The sequence below is a fragment of the Chinchilla lanigera genome, unplaced genomic scaffold (assembly GCF_000276665.1).
Source record: "Chinchilla lanigera isolate Chin_1 unplaced genomic scaffold, ChiLan1.0 scaffold00052, whole genome shotgun sequence".
Taxonomy (NCBI): Eukaryota; Metazoa; Chordata; class Mammalia; order Rodentia; family Chinchillidae; genus Chinchilla; species Chinchilla lanigera.
The window spans coordinates 11,238,133-11,252,953 of record NW_004955453.1 but is presented as its reverse complement, the minus strand read 5'-3'; the positions used below and the strand labels follow the sequence as shown (position 1 = coordinate 11,252,953).

Here is a 14,821-nt window from a genome sequence, read left to right as displayed (position 1 = left end):
ATAAGGCAGAGATGTATAAGACCCTGGCCTGACAGTCACACTCAAATCATAACCAGCTTAGAGGAACTGGGCATATAACTGCAAAGGCAAAATAAGGAAAAGGCTTTTGGATTGATCCTGAGTATCTTCACAGTCAGTTTAGGGAGGTGAGGATGGAGAAGGAGAGTTATTTCCAACTGTGGAGATATGTGAAGATGTTTTATTTTTATTTTTTTTTTTTTTTTTGTGGTTTTTCTCCGGTACCGGGAACCGAACTCACGACCTTGCGCTTGCCAGGCAGGCACTTTTGCCGCTGAGCTCAATCCCCAGCCCTGTGAAGATGTTTTAGAAAGATGTAGCTTTTGAGCAAAGTCTTAAAGAGGAACTGAAATGAACTTGACAGGCAGAGATGGTTAAATTTTGCCATACCTAAAAGAATGCAAAAGGAGGATGATGATGGTGATGGTAATGAAATCCAATAAGCCATGTTTGGGAAAACAAGTAGATCTATTTTGAGAGGAGTGGAAAGTTCAAATGGAAAAACTGTGTGAGAAAATCCCAAAATGCAGGTTAATTAAGCCCTTATCATTGAGAACCGCATCAAGCTATAGGCTAGTAGTGCTGGGTTTCTATGTAGACTTGCTACATTGAATTAGCCTTGGGTGTTAAAGTGCACAGACCTGGCCCACACTTTGGATCAAACTCAGGGGCAAAACTCTGAATCTGTATTTCTACAACTTTTCAGGGTGATTCTGCTGAATGTGAAAGTCAGAGAACATTTACTATCAGAGAGATGGTTCGTGGAAGCTTTGCGGGAGGGGAATGACAGCATGAGTTGAAATGAGGGTCCAGACATTGGCAGGCAAAGTGGGCATCCAGGGTGATGGCAGATTGAGAGAGCTTGGGCATGAACATGGAGCCTGGAGCACAGTGACTGGTGGCTGGGGTAGGGACAGCAGCAATCGGGTGTCACTGTGAAGACAGAGCGTCTGTGGCTGGTAAGACTGGGATGCCATCATCAGAAATATGTATAATGAATTCTCTTAACACACGCAAAACCATTTTACACCCATCCTGGCAGAATTCCTCCACAAAATACTTCCAGAGTTTTCCAAACAAATCTCACATGTGCTCATGAATCACTCTGATCCTATCTACACGTGTTCTACAGGGGTGGTCAGAAAATATGGTGAATGTTTACATTTAAAAAATGTATTACAGTAAAAGATACATTGCCATTAATTGCTGTCATAACACTCCCCTCCACCATGAACACGCTTTTCCCGTTGTTCTTGCCACTTCGTGAAGCAGTTCTGGAAGTCCTCTTTCCTGGGTGTCTTTATGAAGTATGAATGCTTTAATCAGCAAAAATACAGTGAATGCTACTGCTGCGTGTTATCCAGTGCAAAGGCAGGCTTTCAATAACTTTACAGTGTGTCCTCATCCACATGTTCACCAATCTGGCACCATGTGAGTTCCGCTGTCTTCCCCAAAGTCAATGTGACCATGAAAGGTCAATGCTTTAAATCAGTTCAGAACATCAAGGCAGCCATGACAGCACAACTAAAGCCATTCAGGAAAGAGGACTTCCAGAGTTGCTTCAGCAAGTGGCAAGAACAATGAGATAAATGTGTTCGAAGTGAAGAAAGTATTGTGAGGAGATGAATGGAAATGTGTTTTTTACTCTGATACATTTTTTAAAACTTCAGATATTCACTGTATATATTGATCAAGCTGCATAGCTCCAGGATCAAGTCCCAGAGGGAGATTGTGGGATCAAAGGATAAATAAATAAGTAATTTTTAAAGCTTCTTCTGGGCCTGGGATATAGCTCAGTGGCATAGTGCCTGCCTGGCAAGCGCAAGGTTGTGAGTTCAATTCCTGGTACCAAAAAAGAAGAAGAAAAAATATATGAAGCTACTCCCAAATTTTTCCCCACGTGATTAATGAATATACAGGTTCATTAACACATTAAACTTCCACATTTTTTGTCTCAGGGATAGGTGACTAGAACCTCAGCAGTTTGTGTGGCAGGTCGTGGGGAGAGAATGGGTAGGCTGGGACCCTCCTGATGTGCCCAGAACCTACTGACAGCTGCATGGGGGCAAAAGTGACCACCAACTCTTAAATTTTCATTAGTTTGTTAGAAATGTATTTGACTGATTAACTGATCACTTTTTTACATGAGTTCTCACTATGTTGCCCAGGCTAGATGCTAATTCCTAGGCTCAAGAGATTCTCCCACCTCAGCCTCCCAAGTAGCTGGGACTATGGACCTGTGCTATGGTGCTGGGTTTTCATTTTTTTAATTGGCAGTAAAATGGACTTTACTTTTGGCATACAATTCTATTAATTTTCACATGTACAGTCTGTAATCACCGCTGCAGTACAGAATAGTTGCATCACCTAACAAGTACCTCACGGCAGAGCGTGGTGACACATGCTGCTCGGGGATGAGGCAGGAGGATCACGAGTGAGATCCTATCTTAGGAAAAGAGGGGTCCTGCAGATGTGGCTCAGTGTGAAGGGCCTGGGTCCAATCCCCAGTACCACAAACAACAACAAAGCAACGCTGCTTTGTGCCATCCCTTTGTAATGCCACCCTAGACTCCTGAGACTCTCAATCACAGATCAATGCTCTGTCCCTGTGTTGTTGTCTTTTAGAATAGGTCACATGCCTAGAACTGTACACCCTGTAGTCCTGGGAGCTTGGCTTTTTCCATTCAGCATAATTTCCTGGAGATTTCATCCAAGCTGCTGCACACATCAGTGGTTCATTGCTTTTTATTGCTGAGAAGTAGTCCATTACACCAATGCACCACAGCTCATTACTCATTTGCCCACTGAACGGCCTTGGACTTGCTTCCAGCCTGGGGTGATTATTAGTAGAACTTCTATTGATACAAACATACGTGTATGATTTTTATGAAACTCAAGTTTTAAGTTCCTCTGTAAAGTTTCATGTTTACTATTTCATGAGTAAGTGTGGGGTTATTTTTAAATATTTGAGACATATGTGTTCCCTTTTCTGTGAACTACTCATTGCCTTTACCATTTGGGGGAGAGAATTTGTTGGTGATTTTTATTTTAGAAAAGTGAGTTTGGAGAGCTGATGGGTAGTATTCAACTAAAAGATACACAGAACTAGAGTTCAGAGAGATACCCAGGTACATAGACGAGAGAGACACACTGATGGAGAATGGAAACACGAAGCCATGACCTGCACAAACTCTGCAAGGGAGAAAACACAAAGGCTGGAAGACAGATCCTATGGACATGCCCATGTATAGGATGTGAAAAGAGCAGGATCTAAAGGAGGAAACCAAAAGTGAGACTTCACTTTTTCAAGGTCAAGAAAGAACCAGGATGGAACAGTGTAAGATGCATTAAAAGCTAAATGTCAGTGGTCTGCTAAGTAAAGGACTTAAATGCACAGGGCACAGTGGAGAAAAATTGCTCTCCAAGAATCCTAAATAAAAGCTGCACAATTCATTCTGATTGGACTAGCTAGGTCACATGACCATCCAGCACTATTGACTATGACTGGAGGATAAAGTGCATTGATTGGCCCAGCCAGGTCATGTGCTCCAACACCACAGTTTCTTAGAACTTCAGGCACCATGAGGTCATGGACTCCCACAGGAAAATTATTGAGTGGAAGACATGGATGCTGAAGCAATAACCAAGAACTATGTAGAAATTGGCCTCAGAGAGTACTATATCCTCTCATTGTAGGAGCTTCAACAGAAGCTGTGTGTCAAGTTGAGAAAATGGAGGTACTGTGTGGAAAATTCAAAGAATTAGGCTTAATTTTGGTAGCCAGTAAACTTTAAAGAAAACAAAATTGTCTTTCCAAAATTGAGGCAGCATCAGTGCATGTTCATACAGCAAAGAAAAGGAGCCACAGGGAAGGAGACAATGGGGATTGTGAAGGCTGAGTAGCTAAGTTACAGGAAGGATGAGGACAGAAAGAAAAGGTGGCAAAGCCCCTGCCGCCTCATGGAGAATGTGAGGAGCCACAGGATGTCCTCTAAGACAGTCTCCTCATCACTTCTCACTCCTCTCCCACTCATTTTCCTCCCTGCAGTCTACAATGCATGTCTATTAGGTTTTGGTGTTTTCCAGATTTTCCAAAGCATTGGGGGAACAGGTTTTAAATGTTTCAATTGTAAACTTTCAAAATAATCCACATGGAGCTCTGTAACACAACTACAGCAAGCTCCTCATTCTCTGGTTTAATGGTATTGGTCTATTAATGACATGAGGGCTTTACCTTGTAATAAATTTTACAATGAGGAAGCAAAAGGAAGAAGATGCACAACAGTGAGGAGTAAAAGATATTTTAAGCAGTGAAACAAGGGAGGAAAAGGAAGAAAGAAAACGACATTCTAAAATGTCCCAAGGAATGGGATGAATCAAACAAAGCATGGCACATCTGCTTGATGAAACTGTATGCACACTGGTGGCTGGCGATGTAGCTCAGTGGTAGAGCACTTGCCCAGCACACAGGAGGCCCTGGGTTCCATCTCTAGCCCAGCAAATGGGGGAAATAAAGCAAGGGTGTACACACTGTTTGAAACACTAATCTTGAAGACAGAGTGGTAGTGCCAAGCCTAGCAAGGTAGAGTGTTGGTATTACCACATCTAAAGTGACTTCTCAAGCCACCTTGCCAATTACACATCACCTATACATGTTATTACATATCCTCTAAGGAGCAGCGCTGTGCTTGCTGTGCTTGCTATGCTTATGTGCCTCCCCCTAAGGCTAACCCCCTCCAGCCAGCCTGCAGCCCCAACCTGGCCTCCCCTAAAAGGACAGTGCCACCTCCATAAAGACTGTGACAAGACTTGTGAGTATTGACATACTTATAAGATCTGCGTAATAAACAAGAATGAAGAACCGTGAGATTGCAGCCATTCGTTAAGAAGGAAATACAGGAATTTACATGAAAATAGAGATAAACTGAAAGAAAATATGTAACATGAATAATGTGATTTTATTGTGTGTATTTTTTTCCTATTTGCATTTCAAAATGTTACAATGCTGTACTTTCTTTGAACATGCCCTGTAAAATAAAATAAAGCAGCAACTGTATTTCAAATATTGAATTATCCATGTTTGACTCAGAATAATCAGTGGGAACAAGGAAACACTCATTGGCTCCTGCTTTTCTCTGTTGTCCCTGCAGGATGTGCTGGGTGGCGTCGTGATCACTACGCTCCTCATTGTCCTCACCTACCCTGCCTGGACCCTCATCGACTGCCTGGACTCGGCCAGCCCCCTGTTCCTTGTGTGCATCATTGTTGTGCCTTTTATCTTGTGCTACACTTACCCTGTGTCTGAATACTACAGCCCAACCAGGGCCGACACCACCACCATTCTGGCTGCTGGGACGGGAATGATTGTAGGACTCTGGATCAACCATTTTTTCCATCTCGTATCCAAGCCTGCTGACCCTTTCCCTGTAATTCAGAACATCCCACCGCTCACCGCTGACAAGTTCATTTTAGGTCTGACCAAATTTGCAGTGGGAATTGTGTTGATCCTCTTGGTTCGCCAACTGGTACAGAATCTCTCACTGCAAGTATTGTTCTCATGGTTCAAGGTGGTCACCAGGAACAAGGAGGCCAGGCGGAGACTGGAGATTGAAGTGCCTTACAAGTTTGTCACCTACACATCTGTTGGCATCTGTGCTACGACCTTTGTGCCAATGCTGCACAAGTTTTTGGGATTACTCTGAGCCTCAGTAGTTGGAATCCACCCACTGGATATGAGAGCCAAGAAAGCGGTTGGGTGTGCAATACTGATAGCTCATTTTTCTTTACACAAAAACTTAAGTCATACTTCTGTTTTGTTGATATCAGCTAGATGATGCTGCTGCGCAACTAATGCTGCCCTTAGTCTGTAGCCACTGCGCTGTAGCTGAAGTCGGGCTGAAACCCACACGGAGTTCTTCAAGGGCAGGCCCCATCCCCTTCTGTTACACGGACTTCGGACTAGTCCTGGGCTCACAGGAAGTGTGGCCTGGCTCTGGGACGGCTATAAGTCCCACTTGGCTCTGGAGAGCCCACAGAGATGGGGTAGGGTGAAGGGAGAACATTTCCTTTCCAGTCATCACTCTGCCAGGCACTGAGTCTTATTTCCAGAATTATAGCTTTGGTCAGGAGAAAGGGTGGCATCACGTACAGCTCCATTCTTTGCATGGGGCAACTTCCTTGTGTTATGATGAAATTAGACCACGACTATGTGGTGGCAGGACCACTTGGAAGAAAGCTTCCTTCGAGGAGGTGATGGCAGGGGAGAGCTGTGAGCCTATGTGAGGAGCTTTTTTCCCTAGCCCTTGTCTCCCGCAGGAGTCCATGTTGAAATGGAGGTGCTCTTCCTTGGTCACACATTTTGCAGGATCCCTAGTTCTATTCCCATGGCCTTCCGACCCACAAAGTGACTGGCTTCTGCCACCTCAACACTGCTGGACCCATCTGGGACTTGCCGGGACTCCCGTTCTCTCCCACTTCAGCCTTCAGGGTCTTCAGCTGTTAAGGCTTTCATGTGACCTTGCAACTGGCATCTACCTGTGAAAGTGGATCAACAGAATGGACCCACGTAATCCTTTTCCTGACCAAGAGGGAATGGGCCTCCCCGACATTGCCTGGTGCCAGCAAGGCCTCCTGGACATTCTCCATGTCTCAGTTTCCTTCTACTAATTCTGTGTTCTCATCTACTACATAGACTCAGGGACTCCCACTGCCTTCCCACCTCTTATCTGCTGGCAACTTTAAGGGTCGTTAATGCAAAAACAACCTGGGAGAGCCTGTCTTGGGAAAACACACCAACCACATATAACAACACCTATTGAACCTAGTGTGGTCCTCCTTAGATGTGGGGTGGGGGTGATCATCACGCACACACCTGCCAGTTCCTTCCCAAGACCCCCTTAGTTCTGAAGAATGAATAGGTATCAACAGCTTTCCTACAAGTTACCCTAAACATGTAGTTAACAAAGTAGCTTCCAAAGAAGCATGTCCCAACCTCCAAAACCAGTGTTTCATCCTTCTCACACTTCATCATCATGTGCACATTTGGGAAAAATTAGCTTCCTTAACCTGAGGTCTGAACCTTTGTGTCCTGTGTTTAAGCCAGAAACCACATTTCCCCTCATTCCAGATCTCCTCCATGGCCTTACTAGTGGGATGATTTTCGGTATGTGACTTAGTACTCCTATTTCTCAAGAAGCATAATTTTTAGAAGAATACCTCCAGTTCTCTTAAAACTCTTCTCCCATTTATCATAGTTAGGAGGGATCAAAATGACCCAGCATTTGACTGCTTTTTGCATCAAACTGACCAGTCTGTGCAGCACCATGATTGTGAGAGAGGCCAGGCCAGCTCCAAGCACTCTGGCCTCTTCAGTGCCCTGGTTGCTGGTTGGAGGAGGCCCTGTCCCATACTTCTGTCCTGTCTGCAGCTGCCAAAGCAGAGTTGGCCATTCTGGATACTGTTTACACCAAATGATTTCAGTTGATTTGTCTGAAGCCAAGAGACAAAAGAAATCAGCTTTCTCCACTTGTATTTTTGAAAAAGAGGGGCTATAACCATTGGCACAGCAGTGGGTGCAGCAATTCATATAAAGTTTTTACAGCTGTCCCTTTGAAGACCCCACAGTAGAAAGGTTGACCAGCTGTCTGGGTGTACTGAAAGTTGTGTTTGCAAAATCTGGATTGAAGATGAATATTTTAGTAACACAACGTTAAAGAATGGCCGAAGGATCTGTCGTGATGGATCGCTTTTTAAAGTATCAGGTAGCAGCAATAGGAGAGTGAAAAGAATGTATTTGTAGCCAAGCATGGTGGCGGGCACATGCCAGTAATTCCAGCTACTCAGAAAGCTGAGGGAGAAGGATCACAAATTGAAGTCCAGCCTGGGCAATCTAAGGGGACCCTCTTCGAACCAAATACTTTTGCAAAAGGCTGGGAGTGTAGGTCCGCGGTAGAGCACCTGCCTAGCATATGCATGAATTTGGGTTCCACAGCCAGCACCAAGGGAAAAAAAGCCTGTAGTGGTATGGCCACACTTCATTTTTGAGTACACCTGTTCTGAGGCCTAGAATCAGGCGGAAACTGAGTGAAAAGTCATAGCTGGATCCATACGTTTCCTTTGCCAGCCCTCTTCCATTCAATCCCACAGAGCACCTCACTGCGCTGCACACACTCTCACCTCTGCGGGTCCCTTCCGAGTCTGAGCCTCCTCTCAAAACCTCTGGAGTTTCTCTCTGGGGAAAGACTGCCCCCTGCTGGTTTGGTTCCAGTCTTGGTCCAAAGCCCCTCTCTTGATCTGGAGTCTTAGAAATTAAGAATTTAAAAGCCAAGCTTACCACAATGTGTCTCTAGCATAAGCCTGAATTCTGTGGCCTGGCCAACCTTGACACCGAAGCCCGCAAGATTAGGGTCTCCTCCAGGAGCCAGCCACCCTTATTCCTGTCTCCATCTTCCCCAAACCCATTACTACACGTGGGCCAAGGTGCCCATCCTGTTACCTTCATTCTGAACAGCTGTCATTTCATGCCAGTTTTTCTCAGAACTGCACCATAACAGAGTACATGGGGTAGGGTAGGGAGCCCACATAGACAAGATCTTTGACTTACAAACCTTTAAATAGCAGTAGTTGAAATCGCTCTACCACCTGCCCAATGGTTCACTGAAACATGGAATTTTCTTGCCCAAAGACAACGCAAGTTTCCCAAGTATAATCAACGCATGTGGTGTTTTGCGGCCATATGTTCTAGCTTTCTATTTTGGAAGCCTTCAGCTGTCCTGCTTATGTACTGTATGTAAATTTATTCTTTTAAAAATAAAATCATTTTTGTTTGAGTGTGATTTCTTATTAAATGCTTCAAAACCAGCATTTTGTGTCTTCAAATCATTTCCTTTACCTGGATCTTTTCTCTTTAATTGGACTGGAGTTTGAAAGAGGAGAAAAAGGTAAGTGGTAAGCTATGTAATTCTTGGTTTGGTCATAAATTTGATCACAGGCATGTGCTGGTAAACTTCACAGTGGCCGCAGGCATGATAAACAGGAAGTCAGTGGGACAATGGCATGCTTCAGTGCCCAACTGCTTGATACTGAAGAGCATCCTTTTATTGTATGTGGAGGTGTCACTGTGTGTTGAATGGTAAATATTATTACAGGTGTTGCTAACAAAGGCCACTAAAAGGTCTCATAGGTGAGTATACTCCCTGCTAAACCAAAAGAACATCACCCTAATTCAAATTCTCATCACTGCAACAATATGCTCTGCCCTGAATTTGCTATTTGAAGTGGTACAAGTTAACTCTTATTTGCAAGGGCAAGTCTAGGACTGGATTTATACTGTGAGCAGGTTGTACCTTGCATTTGATTTTAATAGTACCTTATATTATGTCACCAATGTGATGGGCACCATGGTGATATGATGTCATGGGGAGTTTTCCCAGGAAAGAGAAGATAGCATCACAGAACTGCAATTCAGGATCTCTTCAAGTGTCAAGGCTGTAGGAAAAAGACAACTACTACTTGGAATCTGGAAGGAGGGGGAAATTAATTCCAGCTTTGCTTTGAGTTGCTGCAGCAACTCAAAGATGACTCTATAGAAGTCTTGCATGAGCCAAGCTTAAACAGATAGGATCTTCCTGGTCAGAAGTGCTTCCCCAAATATTTCCAGGTCTTACAAGAAAAACCCAAACCAAACCTGCCGCTGTGATTGTGTCAGCACAAGAGCACGAGCTGTGGTGGAGTGAAGGACATGCCAGGGGCTTGGAGGCTACAAAACCACGTCCCGAGAACAGGAAGGAAGTGCAAGGAGCCCCTTCCAGAGAAGGGAGCATCCAGGGGTCATTTCACACACGCTTCCATCACCCCTCATTTAACAGTCTGCTTCAGGCACCATTCTCTTCTGCATTTCTGAACAGCTCACACACAACTTTGCATCCACGTCCCCTAGTTCTGTCCTGTGTGAAGATGACCAGCAGCTGGGAACTTGTTCTGTGTCCTTCCTTAGGCTTCTCCTTACTCAGTTTCCTGAACTAGTCCTGTGAAGCTTCTTTGTAAAATATCACGACCCTGGCTCTTCTGGAGTCCCCTAAATTCTTTCTCTCTGAGTGAAGCCCCAGTTCTCTAGTAAGAGGCTACATAAAACCAAGTGGAACTGGGGTGTACACTTAACCTCTTAACAGACCTTTTCCTCAAAGCTGCTTAAAAACTTTGGAAAGCGTACTGAAGGCTTTGCTATTTAAAAATCATACGCCCGTTCTTCCTTTCTGTAAACATAAGGCTTTAATAAATTAACTTTACGCGCAACATGCATCTGTTGTTTCCTTAAAGTGGGGCACACCTGTAGGACAGACTTGAATATTTACAGATGCACATAAAGAATGAGAGTTGAATGTGGGCCATGAATAGAATATTAAATTCTTAAAACTGTAGCCACATGAGACGAGGGAGCTATACCAAGCCAAAAATTCTTCTTCCTTTTCCACGCTTGTCTATATGGCATGCAAAAACAAACAAGAAAAGCTAAGATGTAGCTAGGAGTTCCGGCTGCAGTGCTGCTTTCATGCACACAGCACATCTGCTGGCCTTGCTCTTCCTTGCTATGACATCAGGGTCCCCGTGGTTGCAGCACAAACCGGATTTTTTTCAGTGCAGGTGTTCAAAGAATGTCAGTGCCTCTTTAATATGCACAGTGCTGCCCTAGATCACTGAAATTGGGACAGGGTGACCTTGTGGGCTCCCTTTGTGCCTGCAAAGATTGAGTCACCTAACTGTGCACCTGAGTTGAGAGATGGAGGTGGCTTTGCAGGATTCCAGTCCACAGGACCCCTATAGAGGTTTTGCGTGAGCCAAGCATGGGAACCGGATGGGTAGCATTGTAAGTGGAGAGATTACACACAGAGCACACTAACCAGACCATTTTAGCTATTTTAATTATGTACTGATAAAAGGATGTGTAAGTGTCTTGAAGATCAAAGAGAGATTTCCATTGTGCCCTGATATGAGGCCCGGCCCAGGGCCTCCACAACAGGTGTGCTGAGCGCTGCTGCCCCAAGTCCTCTCACCTAACTGAGCTTCCTGCAAACAGTTTATTTACGGGGCGCCTCTCTGTCTGGCTTATCTTGCTTCACCTGAGTCACCCCAAGTCATCCTTGTTTAAATGTTCTGCCCAAGACTCACACCCAAGAGATCTCTAACCCCACCCATCTCTTCTTGGGCTTTTATTCATGTCTGTCCCGCACCAAATGAGGCTGTTCACACAGACTTGCTTCTGTTTTAACTGGTGTAGCTTGACAGCCCAAAAAGAAGCGCTTACTTCAGGGGCAGCTTGTTTTCATTCCTCATGACAAAAGGTTGATGCTTGTGGAAAACAGAAAATTCTTCTTTGCTTCTAAGTTTGGTATCACAAAGGCACACTGATTGAACCCAGGGTCTTCACGCTGAGCGAGTTCTCCACCCTACCCCTTTTTCTTTATGAGTCAGTCTTGCTAAGTCACTATGCTGTCTCGGCTGAGGTCAACTTGGCATCCTCCAGCCTCAGCCCAGGGTGGTCTCCCCATCTTAAAGGCCAGATTTCCTTGGTATCTGACAAGTGTCTAATTCCAATACAGAAGCAGCTCCTGCCTAGCCTTGAGCACGCCTCCTAACGTAGGAAGTCTGCTCCAAACTGATGCAGAATCATAGGATGCTCCTGGCTTCTTCAAACACAGCGAAGGCCAAACCTCATGAATGAGGAGTGAAAAACTTGTGTGGCCCACGAGCTTGATCTTACCGTACTGCATTTGTCATGTGGAAGAGAACATGCACAGAGCTCTAGCCAGACAATTCTACTAAACCCTTTGGGGAGATATTTATTCAGCCTACAGGCCGGCTACAGCATCCATTTTCTGTCCACTTGAAAGCCAAAGCAGAGCAGCAAGCCTGAACTATAGTGGACACTGAAACTCCTTTGTGTTTGCTTTGCCCTTCGCTCCTCTGCTTTTAATCAAGGTAATTTCCCCATACCAACTGTGGCCAGGGGCCGTAGGAACTGCTCTGATCATCCCAGAAGTACGCTACTGCCATAGCATTTATTATGCATGCCGGTTTGATTTTGCTTTTTTTAATGTAAGCTTTCAATATGCTTAGTCTGCTCAGACTGCCATAACAAAATGCCATGGGCTGAGTGGTTCATAAACAGCAGCAATTTATTTCTCACAGTTCGGGAGGCTGGGAGTTCAAAGTCAAGGCACAATCAAGGCGGATTTCATCCTGAAGCCTCTTGTGACTGGTGAGCACGCTCTCCCTGTGTGCTCACGTGGCCTCTTTTCATGTGCACACAAGGGTGAGACAGAATTCACAGCCTTCTCACGTCACTTCATACCACTAATCTCATCACAAGGACCACACCCGCCAGCCTTATCTAGTCCTAAGTACCTCTCAAATGCCACCGCAATGAGGGGATAGGCTTCCAATACACGGATGCTGGGGATACACACATTCAGTCTGTAACAATATACATAAAGATCCTAATAAGGCCGGAAGTAGAAGACATCAAATGGGTCAAATGCTTTAGTTGCTAAAAGGGCATATTTTGCTTAAAGCATCTATGTCCCTTTAAGGTCACCTGCCTGTTTTTTGATAAAATGGACAGAAGAACCAAAGCCAATACCCAAGCACTAAGGTTAGTGACATGTACACTACATCACTAACTACTTTGTATTACTACAAACCCCAAGCGCAGAGCCTAAGGCTGAGAAGGAAGATTTTGAACAATGTTCTTTCTTACTCTCCCCTCACGGCAGAGAGAAGCAGCAGTAAGCTGGATGGTTTCCAGTCAGACTACTCCTAGTTAAAGTATAAGAATACTCATTCAATGTGTTTTCAATTCAAAACACATCCTTTGACCTGGCAAAGCCTGCCTCTAGGAATGTAAGCTAGGGGAATACTGTATCGCTCAAGTATAAAAGTCACATCTAAGAAATATTTAATTAATGCCATGTACCTCTGTGTCTATCAAACACCAAATGCGAGTGTTTACGCAGTCACATCCATTAGGATTGGTTTTTTGTGGGCTCCATGCCAATGCTATTCGAGTTCGCTGAAACACTGCAGTGGTAAAGGGTTGGAAATCAATGTCCATCAACAGAGGAAGAACTGAACAAATTATGGCCCCTCAAACTTGGAATCCTCCTTAACCAGTCGCACAATTTTTTAAAGTAGTGGGTTTCGGATTTTTAACTTCTTGTTTTTCAATATCTTTTACATTTGAAAGAAACTTGTAAAGTCTCAGTGTTTTGGAGAAGTCTGTAATACAAACCACTGAGGGAGCTGTGGATTCCAAGTCACTTGTTAGGTGTCTCAAAGCATTTACTGGCCATGTGACTTTCGAGCAAGTGATCAATCTCTCTGAAGTTCAATTGTTTTCACCCTATCAATTGAAAACTCCTATTCAAGGCCAACTATTAGACCACAAAATAAAAATGGGAAGTTCATGTGTGGGAAGATAAACATGAGAGCAAGGTGGTAATGTTGGGAATGTAAGGTAAAACAAAAATCAGTTATGCCTGATTTTCCCTAATAGCAGAACTCCTTTTTACTAAGGCATGTCTTCTCCAAGAAAGACTTCTGGCAGACTCCCCTGGCTCCAACTCTGATGCTTCATCCAGCACCAGGGAGAGAAGATCTGGCTGTGCAGCCTCCCCTTCTAGGCTCCAGAGTTCTATTTTTCCAGCAGCTATGGTTTTTCTTCCTACTTTTTCCTGCTTCAGGGTACAGAAACATCTACTGGTGCTGGGATACCCTGTACAATTGGGTATCAGTGGTACTTTCACTAAAAGTCATTTCCGGCCATCCAAAAAATATTCAGGTGGCTGGGTGCTAACAGAATGGCTCCATCCACTTTGACAATGGTTATAATTCACAAGCCATGATTTTTAGAGAACCTGAAACTAAGGTCTAATGTCTTATTAGTACAGACCAGTAAGCCATCATGAGCAGAAATGTCAAACCTAAAATTCATGCCACTTTACCCTGTGTATCAGCTGTTGTGCAGTTAATTACTACAACACCACATGCTGTATTACCTTCCTCTCAGCTTTACAGAGGCACACCCTACATCTTCAGGACAACGTCCACCTCAGCTCACCCACAGGATCTCTGGACCCTGGTTTCCTCTTCACCCTCTGCAGTCAGTTCCATTCCCTGAACTGCTACCCATCTGACTTGGACTCTTCTAGAATTTCACACAAATGAAATCACTTGTAGTCGTCTCTTGGTTTGGCCTTTTTTCAGTTAGTGTAATACTTTTAAGATTCATTTGTGTTGTTCTGAGATCAGCAGTTCATTGCTTCTGCACGATAAGAAGTACTCCACGGAACGGATATACAATTTACAGCTACTGTAAGAAACACTGTGAACATCTGCATAAAAATCTTTGTATGGCTGTATGGTTCACCCACAAGTAATGGCTACATTGTAGGGATGCTTCATGCATTGAAAAACTGCTCAACTATTACCTAAAGTGGCTGTGACATTTTACATTCTCAACAGCAGTGCATGAGTGTCACTTGTCTCACCAGTCTTTCGAATTTAAGCAGTTTCAGTGGGTATACAGTAGTTTATCCCTGTGGCTTCTATTTGCATTGCCTTGATGAGTAATGATGTTGAGTAAACATGTATACATTTGCTGACTGGCATATGAAGATTTGTCTGTCTTCTGTAGGGAAGCTATGTGTGCCCGCAAACCTTACTGTGTTACACAGTGCTGCCCTGGTTCAAGGTTGTAATATGGTTGAATTTTTTTTGTTAATAAGCTCAGCAAAAAATGCACAAACGA

General features: G+C 44.2%; 1 protein-coding gene across 2 annotated transcripts in view; it reads left to right on the top strand.

The window, feature by feature from the left end:
* The window catches only part of Sgpp2 (sphingosine-1-phosphate phosphatase 2), a 117,914-nt gene extending 109,037 nt beyond the window's left edge, over positions 1-8,877 (top strand). For both annotated transcript variants that reach the window (XM_005395497.2, XM_005395495.2), the window contains exon 5: positions 5,169-8,877. In XM_005395497.2, coding sequence (XP_005395554.1) covers positions 5,169-5,720 — 552 coding nt within the window. In that variant the 3' untranslated portion in view covers positions 5,721-8,877. The remainder of the gene's footprint in view (positions 1-5,168) is intronic.
* Positions 8,878-14,821: the final 5,944 nt, after the last annotated feature.